The 17467-nt window shown below is 37.3% G+C and overlaps 1 protein-coding gene across 1 annotated transcript; it reads left to right on the top strand.

Moving 5' to 3' along the window:
- The first annotated feature begins 1212 nt into the window (after nt 1-1212).
- LOC134635527 (sialic acid-binding Ig-like lectin 10) lies at nt 1213-16734 on the top strand. Its single transcript, XM_065471721.1, has 7 exons — nt 1213-1234; nt 3077-3481; nt 3712-4032; nt 9957-10214; nt 10342-10623; nt 10717-11001; nt 16601-16734. The coding sequence occupies exons 1-7, from the start codon at nt 1213-1215 to the stop codon at nt 16732-16734; spliced, it is 1707 nt and encodes a 568-aa protein (XP_065327793.1).
- The last annotated feature ends 733 nt before the right edge of the window (nt 16735-17467 follow it).

Here is a 17467-nt window from a genome sequence, read left to right as displayed (position 1 = left end):
GATGTAATGATGCTTAATGACATGAACAGCATATATTTTCTCTGTAATATTGTACAGTCTTTACAGTGTAAAGACAGTAAAAATGAATGGAATGTCTGGAATGTCAATTTCCCAAGATAATAATAAGATTTTTCAGGGAATAAAAATTAGTCAGTGATTAACATTTTGTGTTAAAATATACAACATACACTGTGTAATATGAGATGAGAGATAACTTTATTGGGCAAAGAATAGTATTTGGTCACTTAAATGGACATCAAAACTGGCCTCCCCGTGACTCACTGTGAGGTTGTTGAACCACATGAATTTCTCCAAGTTAATCAGCAAAGATCAGATTATATGAAAGGTAAAGTGACATTATTGCATTTGCCCGGTAATGACCCAGAGAATGTCAAAATTCAGTAATCTTTCTGAATTCAAGAAATCTGGGTTTTCACCCCAAGCTACCCCCACACAACATCAAAACTAACAGTGATAAGATGATGAAACCCACAGATTGTGTAGTTTAATAACTGTTTAAAATTTTCTGAAAATATACACTAGTATGAATCTAGAACAACAATTAATACAATGTTGGATGCTGTCACAGCTTTTCATATCACTATGCAATGATCCAGCAAGAAAATAAAACCTTTATAGACATTTTCAAAGTAGAAATACTGAAATATATGATTTATTATTTTTTCTTTTGTCCTCGTGGCAGATTTTTATATAACTAAATTGCATATATTTGTGTTTATTTTTACTGTCTTTTTCTGGTAAAATGAATTTAGTAATACAATGTTGGTCATTACTTAATGTGATCAAATAACATATATATATATATAAAATATAAGGGGGTAAAAAGTTGTTATAACGCTGTTTCTGTTTTCAGTAGATTTAAACTTTTCCTTCAAATTGGGCTACATGCTGACTAATAAGTGTAGTCACTGTTTTTTTTTTCTTCTTTCTGGATCGATCTCTTTGGTGTCATGGTGAAAAACGCCGGTGTGTTTATGAAACTGACCCAAAACGCAGACATAGGAGAAATGAACTGGTGTTTAAACAAAAATGGAACCTTTACTGCGGGTGATACAAAAAACGGAAAACAAGGGAGAAAGAAAACTGAAACCTAAACTGGGAAAAACTATGACTATCTATGAAACCTAAGACATGGGACATGAAGATGGAACTGAACAGGAACATGCAAACATAGCGAGAAAAAGTCTAAACATGAACATGAACCTGGTAACAGGTAACAGAGGACTTAAAGAAACAGAAGGGTAATGAGGGAAGTGGAAACACCTGGGGAAACACAGATGACACAAATGAACATGTCGCCACAGGGGGAAGTAAAACAAAACACAGTGAACATGGAAACACTACAACCTTCAAAATAAAACAGAAAATATGGAGAGACGTAGACATGACACTCGAGCTTGACAACGTGGACACAACACAGACATGAAACACATGACAGACTGGATTGCAAACATGACACATAACCAAGGAGACATGGATTAAAAAACAAAATCCAGAATAAAGCTCAGCTAAATCCTAACTAATAATAACACAAGAACTTATTATCATCAACTTAACATAACAAAATCAAAAATACAAAATAATCTCAAAACACTGGGTCACAGACCCCGCCCCTGACATTTGGTTGCTTAATGGAAGACAGCCCATCAATTATCATACCACAGGATAGCACAACACACAGTAGAGTGTATACACATGCTAAATATGGTGAATTAACTTAAGTGAATTGTATTCTGTGAAAAAAGTTTAAATGCTTTCTCACATTATCTTACTTACCATTATTAGCAACTTACAGGAGCAAGTACTGTATTTGTATATTATTTGTGAAAATTCCCAGTGTGTATCAAGAAAAATGTTCATAAAAATGTTCCTTTAAGTGTATGTGTGCTTTCCCCATAGTTTTTATATACTGTAAATAAAATATGTAAAAATGTATACTTAAATGACATTGATTGACATCCTAAAAATAAAACATTTTGAAATATCACACAAGTAAAAAAAAAAGTCCTTTCGCACACTCTAGTTACACTCTACAGTTGAAATTTTGAATGTCTGTGTTTTGCAATGATTGCCCTATAAAAGGTTGGAAAGCCAGTCGGTAAAGTTCATTGGTGTGACAAGAAGCTTCCTGAAATTGTGCTACAAGAAGAGGGAAAAAAAAGACAGAAAAGAGAGAGGCGAGAAACAGAAACTTAAATTTAAATAGTCAGCAGACATCAGTGAGGAGAGAGAACAAGGCAAAACAGGTAAGAAAAAATGTAATGTGTTTTAAAATATCTTTTTAAATACAAAAAAGAAAATCTTTTTTTTTTTTTTTTTTACATCAATAGCAGTTCTGGTAAAATAAAAATACCATTATGCATAGATTACACGGATGATATAATGCTGCCCTGTTATATGGCAGGTATTTTACATTTATTGTATAAGTGTCGTTAAAGCACTGTAAGAACCTTTTTATTCATCAAGTAATGTTTCAGGACGGATGACACAAAGATTATTACTTTTTAAGGTAGTGGTGTAATCCCAGGTGTGGGTAACATATAGACAAACAGGAGCAAATAACTGATCACGTTTAATCGATCTGAATTGTTGAATTTGATTTTTGTTTTTATTCTTGCATGTTTGCGGCATCATCTATATTAGTTATTCTAAGGAGAGAGAGACTGAATCTGTTGAACATTGAGCATCAAGGATGTTTGTTCTCATCTGGGCAACTCTGCTTTTCAGCAGTGCTGAAACAGGTTTGCGTCTACTTTGTTATCAACCTGTAATTCAGCCAACATATATATTTCTTTCATAAATTTGCATACAAATCATTATTTATTCTACCAAGAATTGATCATAAGTTAGTAATGTTACTGTTATCTGTTGACCTTTATGCCATTTTATATAAATCTTTGTAACAAAACTTACTGATTGCTGTATATAATACAGCACAAACAAGCAACATATGTAAAACAGGAAAGCTATTGCAGTATATTTATTAAAAATCATATTTATTGCTGTAAACAAAATATTCTCTGTCACTATGTGTATTTTCCTGTTTGTGCCTCAGTCTGGGGACGACAACACTGTGTTGGAAGATACTGTGTGACTCTGAGTGAGCAAGAACTAACAGCAGAGGCTGGACTCTGTGTTGTGATCCCGTGTTCTTTCACTACTGCTGATGAGTTTACACCCAAACATACAGTTTGGTACAAATGTGAAGCATCTCAACACAGTTGCAGCGAAGCTGACATAATATTTCACAGCAACAAAAACACAGACAAAAAAGTTCAGGCTGCGTTTGAAGGACGAGTGTCACGTTTGGAGCCTGATGTGAGGCAAAAGAACTGCAGCATCATCATTAATGATCTCAAAGAGTCTGATTCAGGATCATATCAGCTCAGAGTTACTGGTGTACTGAATGGGAAAGAAGATGGATTCACATTCATTCCAAGAGTAACTGTCTCTGTTAAAGGTATGAAAAGCTATTCCAAGAAGAATAATGCTGATTTTAGATACTCAGTCTTGTGAAACCTCATATTTAGTATTTTTACAATCTTAAATGAAGTATTAATTCATTTCGGGAACTGGTTGATCCTCTGTGGAAATCTAATAGGAACTGCAGTAGATCCAACTAGTGGCCAGCAAAATATTCCGTTCATCAAGCCTAAATTTGATTTCACTAATGCCCAGTACTTCTATTAGGTCTTAATCAGAAGCCCACAGTAATGATTCCCACACTGACAGAGGGACAGCAGGCCACACTGACCTGCACTGCTCCTGGTCTCTGCTCTGGATCTGTTCCTCAAATCACCTGGACATGGAGAGGAGCAGGAGGGATTGAATCTTACATTACAGGAAACAGCACTGATTTTAAGACTGAGAGTCTGACTCCTTTCACACAAAGACATGTGTCAACTTTGACCTTTAACCCTTCATCTGAAAACCATAACACCAATGTGACCTGTAAAGTACACTTCATTGGCAAAATAATGAAAGAAGAGACTTCAGGTTTGAATGTGAACTGTAAGTACTTTTATAGTATCAAACTGGCTTTTTTTTTTCTTTTTTCTGAAATCTGTTGAGTTTTGCAGTGTCAGCTGCATTCTTCTTGCAAGAAAGTCAGAAAGTTAGGGAAACTACATGATTGTGTAATTTATATTTTTTGTCTCACAGATATGAAAAAAGTTCAAATTACTGGCATCACAACTGTTAAAGAGGGAGACAATGTGAATCTGACCTGCAGTGTTGAAAGTGTCCCTCCATCTCTGATTGTATGGTCTAAACTTGGTTCTGTCACAAACCTGCACAATGACACTGGATCAGCCAAACTTGCCATCCAGAATGTGACAACAGAAGATTCTGGACAGTACATCTGTACAGCAACACATCTGGACACAACTATGACTTCTTATGTCAATGTGACTGTGACTTGTAAGTAGGCATTATCAGTTTTTATTAATGTCTTGATGCATGCTCAATCATGCATTGTTCACTGAAGGAACAATGGGCTGGCAGGTCAGTTCCTTGATCAAAAATGCAAATTCTCATTAATGATCAAGGAACTGACCTCCCAGCCTATTGTTCCTTCAGTGGTGCTAGTTTCAGTCATTATGCAAATGTACTGTTTATAAAACTGGGGAAACCTGAAGTCAGCTGAGACTGAAGAAGTCACTTGGATGAGTGATGAAACGTTTCTCCCACTGAAAACGCTACATCCAAATGAACAGAATCAACTTTTGGGGAGTCTTTATTAATCTTGTATTTGAGAGCTATTCTAAACTTCTTTTGACATTCTACAGAAACCAATTTGCTGAATTTTGGCACTTTGCTCAGGGAATATACATAATGTTACACATGTAACACACCAACCTACTTTAGCAGCTTTTACTGCAGAACTGCATTTTCATATTTTGTCTCATCACCATGATCTATGCAGTGTTAATTTCTTCTTATTAAAAAAATTTAAATACACTTGACAGATAAAAGGAAACCTCAGATCATCGGGAATACAACAATCAGGGAGGGAGATGTTCTGAATTTGACCTGCAGTGTTGAAAGTTTGCCTCCATCTCTGGTTATGTGGTCTAAACCTACTTCTAACCCAAGCAGACACAATGGAACCTACACTGACGCGCATAATGACACTGGATCAGCTACAGTTGTCATCCCAAATGTGACAACAGAACGGTCTGGGCAGTACATCTGTACAGCAACACATCTGGACACAACCGTGACTTCTTATGTCAATGTGACTGTGACTTGTAAGTAGACATTGCCAGTCTCAAGATATATGAATATGATATAATATGTCTTATTACGAGGCCGGATCACTACAGGCTACCATAACAGCTACAGTCCATTTTAATATTGATTCTTAAAATGAATTAAACATCATCGAGATGAAACATCATCCTTCCTTCTCTGGTGATCTGATGATTAGAGTGGTGAGCACTGGTGGGGGAAATAAAACCAAAAGATGCCAGCTAGTTAAATACCTGGACAACATCATATAAATATTAGAATCCCTGACTCTTCTGTGTGGACCAGGTTTCATTTTTTTTTCTTTTTTTGGTTCATTCTTAATATTTTTTTGAGTTGTTTTCTTTCTCCTTATCCTAAATAAAATGCTGGTGTGCTCCACAGACACAAGGCAACCTCTGATCATTGGAAACCCAACTGTGAAGGAGGGAGATGTCCTGAATCTGACCTGCAGTGTTGAAAGTGTCCCTCCATCCCTGGTTGTGTGGTCTAAACTTGGTTCCAACAAAGACCTGCACGGTGACACTGGATCAGCCAAACTTGATGTGCTGAATGTGACAACAGAAGATTCTGGACAGTACATCTGTACAGCAACACATCTGGACACGACTGTTACTTCTTATGTCAATGTGACTGTGACTTGTAAGTAGACATTGTCAGTCTTCATTAATCTTGTATTTGAGAGTCATTCTAAACTTCTTTTGAAATTCTACAGAAACCAGTTGTATTTCAAATGCAGCTGAACTTTTGCACTTTGCTCAGTGACTATATGTACTTTAGCAGCTTTTACTGCAGAACTGCATTTTCATATTTTGTCTCATCACCATGATCTATGCAGTGTTAATTTCTTCTTATTAAAAAAATTTAAATACACTTGACAGATAAAAGGAAACCTCAGATCATCGGGAATACAACAATCAGGGAGGGAGATGTTCTGAATTTGACCTGCAGTGTTGAAAGTTTGCCTCCATCTCTGGTTATGTGGTCTAAACCTACTTCTAACCCAAGCCGACACAATGAAACCTACACTGACCCACACAATGACACTGGATCAGCTACACTTGCTATCCCAAATGTGACAACAGAACGGTCTGGGCAGTACATCTGTACAGCAACACATCTGGACACTACTGTGACTTCTTATGTCAATGTGATTGTGACTTGTAAGTAGACATTGCCAGTTTCATCAATCTCAAGATATATGTATATTATAGAAAAAGCTCATACATAATTGATATGTAGTAAAAAAAAAAACTGGTGTAAAAGATTTTGTGAGGTGTTGCAAAGTATTTTAATAAAATTGGCTTTCAGCTTTCATCGCATAAATAGATAAATATGATCAGTGGAAAAAACAAAATAATATGTGTTATTACAAAGCTGGATCACTACAGGCTACCATAACAGCTACAGTCATTTTAATATTGATTCTTAAAATGTCTGAATTAAACATCATGGAGATGAAACATCATCCTTTCTTTCTTTGGTGATTTGATGATTAGAGTGGTGAGCACTGGTGGGGGAAATAAAACCAAAACATGCCAACCAGTTAAATACCTGCACAAAATCATAGAAATATTAGAATCCCTGACTGTTCTTTGTGGACCAGGGTTCCTTTATTTTCTTACGTTTTTTTGTGTTTGGTTCATTCTTAATAATTCTTTGAGTTGTTTTCTCTCTCCTTATCCTAAATAAAATGCTGGTGTGCTCCACAGACACAAGAAAACCACAGATCATTGGAAACGCAACTGTGAAGGAGGGAGATGTCCTGAATCTGACCTGCAGTGTTGAAAGTGTCCCTCCATCCCTGGTTGTGTGGTCTAAACTTGGTTCCAACACAAATCTGCACGGTGACACTGGATCAGCCAAACTTGCCATCCTGAATGTGACAACAGAAGATTCTGGACAGTACATCTGTACAGCTAAATATATGAACACTACCCTTAAGGATAAATTCAACATAACAGTGATATGTAAGTACAAAATCTTATGCTTTTGGACAGAATATTTATAGTACTGTTCATTTTTTTCTTCCTATCAGGTAACTGAAATTGGGAGTTTAGGCCACTCCAATTATGCTAAATAATCTTTGTAGCCACACTTTTGTTCTTGACTGTCAGCATTTTAATCACAAGGAGAGCAACAAAGCAAACACTGCAGTCACTATGCAAATGTACATCTTGTTTCTTTCAATTTATTGAAGCACAACAATTGTTGCATGTGTATTTGAGAACCATTCTAAATTTCCTTGGACATTCTACAGTAACTAATTGTACTTCAAGAGCAGCTAAAATTTGGCACTTTGCTCAGTGAATATACATAATGTAACACACATCACACATTAACCTATTTTAGCAGCTTTCACTGCAAAACTGCAGTAGCAGTTTCTCATCACCATGATCTATGCAGTGTTAATTTCTCCATATTTAAAAGATTTAAATACACTCCACAGATAAAAGGAAACCTCAGATCATCGGGAATACAACAGTCAGGGAGGGAGATGTTCTGAATTTGACCTGCAGTGTTGAAAGTTTGCCTCCATCTCTGGTTATGTGGTCTAAACCTACTTCTAACCCAAACCGTCACAATGGAACCTACACTGACCCACACAATGACACTGGATCAGCTACAGTTGTCATCCCAAATGTAACAACAGAGCAGTCTGGACAGTACATCTGTACAGCAACACATCTGGACACAACCGTGACTTCTTATGTCAATGTGACTGTGACTTGTAAGTAGACACAACCAGTTTCATTAATCTCAACAAGCTCATACATAATTGATATGTAGTTAAAAAATTATCTAATAGGCTTTGTGAGGTGTTGCAAAGTATTCAATAAAATTGGCTTTCAGCTTTCATTGCATAAATAGATAAATATGATCAGTGGAAAAAAAATAAAATAAAATGTCTTATTACGAGGCTGGATCACTACAGGTTACCGTAACAGCTACAGTCCATTTTAATATTGATTCTTAAAAAAAAAATAAAAACATGGCACCCAGTTAAATGCCTGCACAGCATCATATAATTATTATTATTGTTCTGTGTGATCAAAGAACATAAGAACTATATTTTTTTTATGTTTTTGTTTGTTTGTTTGTTTCATTCTTAATAATTCTTTTAGTTGTTTTCTCTCTCCTTATCCTGAATAAAATGCTGGTGTGCTCCACAGATACAAGAAAACCTCAGATCATTGGAAACCCAACTGTGAAGGAGGGAGATGTCCTGAATCTGACCTGCAGTGTTGAAAGTGTCCCTCCATCCCTGGTTGTGTGGTCTAAACTTGGTTCCAACACAAACCTGCACAATGACACTGGATCAGCTACATTTATCATCTCAAATGCAACAGCAGAACATTCTGGACAGTACATCTGTACAACTAACTATATGGACTATGCCCTGAGGGACGAAGTCAATGTAACAGTGATTTGTAAGTACACAACTTTTCGCTATAAGACAGAACATTTATAATACAGCACAGTTAGTTTTCCCCCAATCTGGTAACTGAAATTGTGACTGCAAGCATAAAAAATACATAAAGAATAAAATGCAGATGATGTGTACATGTGTTCTTTTTATGTTCTTTTCTTTTTTTTTCTTTTCAATGCTATGAAATAACAGGCAGAACTCAAGGAATATTCTGGGCAAACAACTTTGCAGAGTTTAGAAAAGCGCAGCAAATGTTGCACGTGTATTTGAGAGCCAGTTGAAACTGCAAATGACATCTGCAAAAATCAAGATGTATTTTCAATGCTGCTGAAATCTGTGTCACTTTGCACTGTGCATATAATAGTATACACGCAGTGTCAGATCAGTTTGTGAATAATATTATCCGTGCCAACAAAAATCCTATTTCTTTTCATGTTAATGTCAACACATCTGTGCAAGATCTCATTACAAATTTTCACAGAAGGGTTATCTGCCAGTGCTCCTTTCATGGTGCTTAGTTAAGTTACTGAAATGTGCTCTACAGTTAAAAGGAAACCTCAGATCATCGGGAATACAACAGTCAAGGAGGGAGATATTCTGAATTTGACCTGCAGTGTTGAAAGTTTCCCTCCATCACTTATTATGTGGAAAAAACATAATTCCACCACAATTCTTCAGAATGGAACTTACACTGTCCTGACCAGTGACACTGGATTAAATACACTTGTCATCCAGAATGTGACAACAGAACATTCTGGACAGTACATCTGTACAGCAACACATCTGGACGCAACTATGACTTCTTACGTCAATGTGGCTGTGACTTGTAAGTAGACTTTACCAGTCTCCAGGTGTCTATAATGTATATACACATGTTTTTACGTCATTGGTAGGCAGATATTTTGGTCTTTGCATTTTACTAGCCATAATGACGTGAGGAAATATTTTTTAAAGGATGCTGTATAAATGGTTATCAACTTTCATTACATGAAGATAAAAACTGCTGGTTAAAGTAAAGGAAAAATTAAAAACCAAAAAGTGTTGTATTCTCACAGTGGTCCAACACATGTTGTGGTAACAGGCATTGATTCTGGAAGTCTCTTAAAATCTGCTTGAGGGATCAAATATCATTTTTTGCGTTATGATGATTTGGTGACTGTAGTGGGGAGCAGTACAGCAGTGATGGGTAAACCTCAAACCCTGGATTACTATTGTCGCCCTCCATATCTAAAATAAACAACTGAGCTGTGCTCCACAGACACAAGAAAACCTCAAATCACTGGGAACACAACTATCAAGGAGGGAGACGATCTGAATCTGACCTGCAGTGTTGAAAGTTTCCCTCCATCTCTCATTATGTGGTCTAAATTGACTTCTGTCACAAACCTGCACAACGACACTGGTTCAGCTACACTTGTCATCACTAATGCAACAGCAGAAGATTCTGGACAGTACATCTGTACAGCTAAATATATGAGTAACACTCTAAAGGAGAAAGTCAATCTAGCAGTGATATGTATGTATACAACTTTTTGCTTTTACTATATGTTTAAATGTGTGATGCCATCTAAACATCTTTGCATATTGACTATTTAGGCAAATGCTCTTGTTGGTGATCATAAAAAAAATCTGTTGTCCCACAGATAAAAGAAAACCTCAGATTATCGGGACTACAACTGTTAAGAAGGGAGATGTTCTGAATTTGACCTGCAGTGCTGAGAGTTTCCCTCCAGCTCTTATCATGTGGAAAAAACGTAGCTCCAACACAAATCTTCTGAGCGGAAATTACACTGATCTGCACAATGGCACTGGATCAGCTACACTTGTCATTCATAATGTGACAGCAGAATATTCTGGACAATATGTCTGCACAGCTAAATATCTGGACACAGCCATTACTATACATGCCACTGTGACCGTGACTTGTAAGTGCAACACAATAATCTTGAGTCTGAAGTTTATATTCAGAGTAAATGTACACCTTCCTTTGTTTTATGATTCTGATCATGTGCTTACAGGGTTTTCAGAGACCCAGGATGGCTCTGGATGTGTGCTTCAGTCAGAGGTTTTGACCTGTGTGTGCATCAGTGAAGGGTTTCCTTTACCTACCATCAAATGGCCGCTCCTAAAGAACCACACTGAGTACTCTGTCATTACTACGGTCTCTAAACACACAGTCAACAGCACTGTCAGTGTAACTGTAAACAAACATAGTAACAGCACTGTTGAATGTGTGAGTAACAATGGAAATGGAGAGAATAGAGAAAACCTACTGATCCACCAAAACTTGCCTGAAAAATATGGTATGTGCTTTCCATCTAAACACCTTCCACTGCCACTTTCACTTTTTAATGCAACTTTTTAATACATTTTCTGTATTAATGCATTTAATACATTTTCATAATACATTTTCTGAATGCAAACTTTCTAATTAGGCTCTCATTTGTAGTTTGTATGTGCTTTATCTAATTCAAAACAACCTGGACCATAATTTTTTTTATGTTGTTATTTTTTGGAGTGCAGAGCAATCGTCTAATTTAAGGGTGGGATACCTGAAAGTCATCATTGGCATTTTGGCTGCAGTACTTCTTTCAGCAATCATTTGCTGTTTTACCAAAAATTGGTACAGGTAAAGCACTTGCTTTTATAATAATAATTATTATTAGTTAGTTAGTTGTTTTTTTCTGTGGATAAGTTTGAACATGTATATTAGTGTATTTCTCTAAAAATACCCCTTTCTATAGAAAAAATCAGAAGACCTCAAGAAATTCAGATGAGACTTTGGAGATGGAGAAACATCAAGATGATAAACTGGTACTTATGTTCATTTGACTTTTTTTGGTATGATTTTCAACACAAATGCTCAGAATACTCATGATCCATACTCTTACTATACATTCACATATAAAGGGACCCATGCTGCTCCACATTTCTACAATGATAAAAACAATTTGGTCTGAGTCAAAACACAATTAGTTGGATCTTTTTACATACACACCCTTTATCTTTCTACTGAGTTTAATGCAATTCAGAGAAGTAGGTTTTGTAGAATTGTCCTGAAACACAGACTAACTGCACAATGACGTGTTAGAAAAGGAGTAAGTTATCATGATGCAATTTTGAAGTAAGCTTGACTCTTGCTGAGTCTGAGAAGCAATGACTCTTTTTAGGCATCAATGCCCTCTAAACACACACCAAACAGACAGAATACGTAGACATTCAATTGCTGTTTAATCAACGATACCAAAAAGATACAAAAAGAAGTAGGTTGGTATAAGAGTGACAAAAGTGACACAACACTATACACAATAAACACAATAATATGAATGAACAACATAGGTTTTTAGTTTTGCCATAAACAGTTGATGAACAGGTCACTGATGTTTAAGCATGAATAGCTTCTAAGTTAGTTGACTCAGTGCAAATACTTGCAACATGCTGACAGTTTATTTTTCCCCGTTGAAAAGCAGCAGTGCCAGGAAAGCAGCAAAGAGGCAAGAGAGGACAAAGATGGAGTATGCTGAAATCAGTAAAAGCATAAAAGGTAGAAGATGCTCAAGAAGGAAAGTGAAATGTTGGAGGCCAAAGAGGAGAAGGAGATGGAGTTGGAGATGAAACATTGTCAACCAGAAAAAGAGGAAGGAGAAGATTAAGCTGTGTACTCCACTGTGAATGATCCCACTTATTTTACTGTCACTGTCTTTTTTCTTTTAATAACCCAAATAAAGTTCTCTGCAGTTAGTTAGACACTTCATTAAGATACTGAAGTGTATATGTAAGATCCCAAGAACCACCTCGATTGATCTGTGTCCTAAGTTATATGTGGTTTTCTTTTACATGTTTTATTTGACAAGAATAAATCTATACTTACAATGTCCATCTAGTCAGAAAAAATAACTTTCTTAAGGCCAACATGATTTATTTTTAAAAATGTTATTTAATTAGACTTAGCCTACAGTAAACATATCTAGATTTTTTTTCTTTTAATATTACAAAATCTTGTATACCATATACTTAAAATAAAAGGTGTCTTTATAAAAAAAAAATCAATTAAAAACATTCTAGAAAAGTGTGATCTATACTTTTGGTGGTTTGGGTTGATTTTTAATTGTCTCTGCTCATTTTCATTTATTATTCTTTGTTTGTTTTGCTAACAAAAGAAGACTTTTTTTGCTTTCTTTGGCCATTCATTGTACTCACAAGAAGGGGGCAGAGTAAACCCATTAACACTGTGAAATTATAAGTCAAGTAGTTGGTGTGGTCTGTTATCACTGGTGCTGCCTGGCTGCAGATTTTGTATTTTGTCTGGTCTTGTATAATGTGTTAATAAAAATGAGCATGTTATACATCTGTAATTCTGTGTAATGCTCTGAATGGTGTATCACAAGCAAGTTTCTTTTATCATAAAATGAAAAAGAGCTTTAATTTCTACCTTGAAAATTTCTTTTTTTTCATCTTTGTTTAGAGACTGGGTTAAAATATAAGTCCCACTCAGGGTATATTTCACAATTGTGAAATATTAACAGAACAACAAAATTATCACACTGTAAAGCACATCTTTGCATAATCTGGTCAGATACTGTCACGGTTCTGGATCATTTTGACCCAGCATTTTGAGTTTATGCTTTGGTTTGATTTTGTATAGTGGGTTATTCTTAATTTCTGGTTGTGTCTTGTTGATTCTTCTTCTTCTTCTTATTATTATTATTATTCTATGTTTCAGTTAAGGGTTTTGTTCTTGTACCCTCGTGTTTAATATAGCTTTAGTCCTGTGTTAAGTCTGTGTCTTTGTGAACTGTTTCCTGTTTTACTTTGAAAGTCTGTGTACTCCCAGCTGTGTTCTCCTCCTGTGCCTTGTTCCCCTCGATATCCCTCTGTGTATTTAAGCCCCGTGTTTCTCTTTGTGGGTGTGGCGTCGTCTGTGCGTCTTCCCTCAGGTCAGGTCAGGTCAGGTTCATGTTGTTCTAGTATACGTTTCTTAGTTCTTTCATGTCCCAGCACTAAGTCTTGTTTATAGTCGTCTCAGTCATCTTTGTCGTAGTTTTTGCTGTTCTTAGTTTCTCTGGTTTAGGTTTTAGTTTAGGTAGCCACTGTCCGTGCTGTTTTGTCATTCCTTTGTATCAGCCACAATAAAGGCTCGCCTTCTGTTTAAAGTTCAGTTCAGCCTGATCACCTGTGTCTGCTCCTGGGTCCACCTCTCTCTCTCTCCACTCGGTCTTGCTTGCAGACCGTGACAGATACAGTGTTTCAGATTTGTAATTAAGTTATGGAAATTGATTCATAATAAATAGCAGTACACTCACACACCAAAAATGTAGGGTATTAGAGTACCTTACATTTTTGGCAATACTGGCCCTCTATTTACTTGGTTACCAAATTTTTAAATGTCACACAACATGACAATGAGCAGTAGTTAAAATTGAAAAAAATGTGATGCAAAAAGGAAGCAGAGAAAAAATCACATTCAAAGCAAAAGTTGTGGCTTACAGCAAAAACCAAGATGTAATGAATGGTCACCATTTCACACTCTTCACAGTTTCAACACCGCTTAGTAAGTAGATAGAAAGTGTTCACCTATAATTTGGTGTCTTCCATACAAACTATGGCTGAAGTTGTCAACCTCTGCTAGGAACCAAAGTAACCACAGTGAGGTTATCAGAGCAGCAACATCTGTGAACAGTTTCACTTAGCGATGGAAATATCAACCATATCAGACAACATGACCCAGAGTCATAAAACTATAGTAAAGCAGGGGGAAAAGCCCCAAGAAGGAAAAGTGTTATTGTGTTACAGTTTTAAGGCAAAGGAGGGTGGGAATGGTAAATGCAATTAAAAGCTCACTGGGGACTTCCCACTGCGAGCACTTAAATGAAACTTTGTATTGGATGAATTTGCTGGCTTGCAAGAATAAACACTCCAGTTCTTGACTGTTGTTCATTTTTCTTAATTTGTATTCTGACATAGCACAATGTTGATAATTTGTTGAGCTGACCCTTTGAAATAAGATAATAGTGTAACTTATATGTTATTATACTAGATGAAACTTTGCACTTTCCTTTTCTTTATTCATACTTTTCATTAGACAACACAGCAGTAGTTGAGCATACAAAGATACACTGTCAATCTGAATTGGAATCTTATGGCAAATGGAGTGCTTCTCTTTACCACTGCTAATGTATTTATGTGCGTGAATGTCATCTTCATAATCCCTTTAGTATTCCATCAATATTTTGTGTTTTAAAGGTTCTATAGTGGCTACTTTGAAGACCCAGGCTTTCTTTTTCTTGCACAAGAAACCCAAGGTCGAAGAGGGAACACAAGCATCTGTTGTAGCTGAAACAGAGTTTTATACCAGTCTGAAACAGAGTTTTATACCAGTTTGGAAAACTGAAACTGAGTTTAATCAAATTCACATTAAATCAGATTTCTTTTTGGATTTTGATTCATTTGATTTTCGATGACAAGAAATACAAGTTTTTGGCTGTCAGATGTGCATCAGTGATGAGAACCAGTTCACCCTGAGCACATCTGACAGACATGAGAGGGTCTAAAAAATCCATGAGGAATGTTATATTGTACCTGTAACATTTTTCAGCGTGTCTGGTTTGCCAGTGAGTCAGTCATGGTCTGGGGAAAAATACCCATAATCTGCATGGATCCTTGGACCCATTGTCAGTCCTGGGTTCCTCCTCATACACGACAATGCCTGGTTTCATGCAGTGAGAGTATGCAGGAGGATGAAGGAATTGATACTACTGACGCGCCGCCCAGCCTCTCCTAACCTAAATCCAACAGAACACCGTCGGGACATTATGTTTCGGTCCATCCAATTTCAACAAATTGCACCTCACACTGTCCAGGAAATCAGAGATTCCCTGCTCCAGATTTGGGAGGACATCCCCCAGCGTCATCTCATTAGGAGCATGCCCTGACGTGGTCAGGAAAGCATACAAACATGTGAAGTCCATAAAAACTACTAAGTACCATTTGAAGTTGCTCTAATGAAATTTTGTCAGAATGGATTAGCCTGTTGCATAATTTTTTCACTTTGATTTTCAGGTGTCTGTGAATTCAATCCTCCATAAGTTGAAAATTTTCTTTTCCATCACATGATGTGGCATCCTTTGATTCCTAACACATTACCCTGAGATTACTAGGATAGCTACAGTGTGTTCACACCCAATACGATAGCCGCTACCAGAGTGTCAGGTTTACATGTAAAGTCAATGGAGAAGCGTGATGATGCGCGACTGACGTGTTTGACACGCAAATAACAATACGCGCGTCAGTTTGTGTGGTGCATTTTGTGCATTCGCGCGTATCGCGTCTACCGCTCGAGTTGGAAAAATCTGAACTCCAGCGTCAATTCGCGCCGCGACAACCAATCAGGTCCAGCCAAAGCCCTTCATTCTTCATTCAGTATGCAGGAACGGCTAATAAACGCGGTTGCAAACCACCCGGAGCTGTACGACACTGGTTCCTTTCTGTACCGAGACAGGAATAAAAAGGACCTAGCTTGGATGTTTGATATCAGCAAACACCCAGAAAATACATTGATATGACACCACAGCCATGCTATCATTGCAGACACTGACAACATAGCATAAATCGAATTAAATCAGGACTTGGTGAGACCTTTCGAGTATCACTAGAGATATTATAAACAGTCGTCTCCATACCACAGTTTTCTATCAGTAAACACCAACGGCATTTACTGATAGCATACCACAGCCATGTTTTCAGTGTATAAACGGATAGTTTAGCATATATTAGCACAGGTATCAATAAAGGACTACCGTATTAAACACTTTTACTGACCGCAGGCAGATGGACAGGCGCTCTGCAGGTGGGATTGAGCGCCTGTAGTTGGTGTCTAGGCGGGCGATGCTTGGACCGACGCAGGACAGCAGCTCCTCAAACTGGACGAGGGAAAGACAGTGGTACCGCTGAAAGCAGCCGTCATCCAGACGCAACACAGACCTTATGGACCCAGGTACGGCGAGGACATCCTTTGCTCTGCTCTCCACAGTAAATAGAGAAGGGAGACTCTCTCTTCAAACGCTAGATCGACAGCTGCCATCTTGCAAACATACCGTCTGGCACTACTTCCTCCCACATTTCCGCTTCACATTCGCGTTGGACGCGCGTCGAGGTGCGAATGTGCACACGTCAAGCTTGGGGTGTCTGCCGCGTTTTGGTCGCGTCTATCGCGTTCGGTGTGTGGCCTGTAAAAAGAATTTTCTTTCTATGGTCTCGGCAGGTTGAGGGAGCCTTGTTGCATTCTGTTAGGACAGTTCTCACTTTCTAGAGGGCATCATCCTATCCCCCCCTTATCAAAGACATCAGATCGTTTGTTACTCTGACAGACTGCCTAGTCTTAAGGAATCTGTCCCAACTTACTGAACTGGCCATAACCAGTAAATCCATGTCTGAGGTTATTTGAATCATGCTTATAACACAGCTGATGATGAATGTTTCGGTGCCAGAACATGCCAGAAAGTGTTAATGTCACCTTCAGACATGAGCATCTCTGTCTGATCTGTGGTAAATCAGTCAACCTTGTATAAATTTGTTTTTTGATAGTTACATTCAGTTATCATTGTGTCTGGTTTACTTCCTAGTTAGCTTCCTGCCATTCTTCCCACACTGCCTTAGAAACCCATGATTCCTTCTGGAGTCTGAGTGCTGTACTAGCACATCAACACCAGTCAGGTTTTGGGATTCTCTTTGGGGGAAAAAAAAACTTATCAGAAACTCACGTGACTGCCT

Source organism: Pelmatolapia mariae, linkage group LG10_11, assembly GCF_036321145.2.
Source record: "Pelmatolapia mariae isolate MD_Pm_ZW linkage group LG10_11, Pm_UMD_F_2, whole genome shotgun sequence".
Lineage (NCBI taxonomy): Eukaryota > Metazoa > Chordata > Actinopteri > Cichliformes > Cichlidae > Pelmatolapia > Pelmatolapia mariae.
The sequence above is the reverse complement of the archived record's forward strand: the minus strand, read 5'-3'. Positions and strand labels throughout refer to the sequence as shown.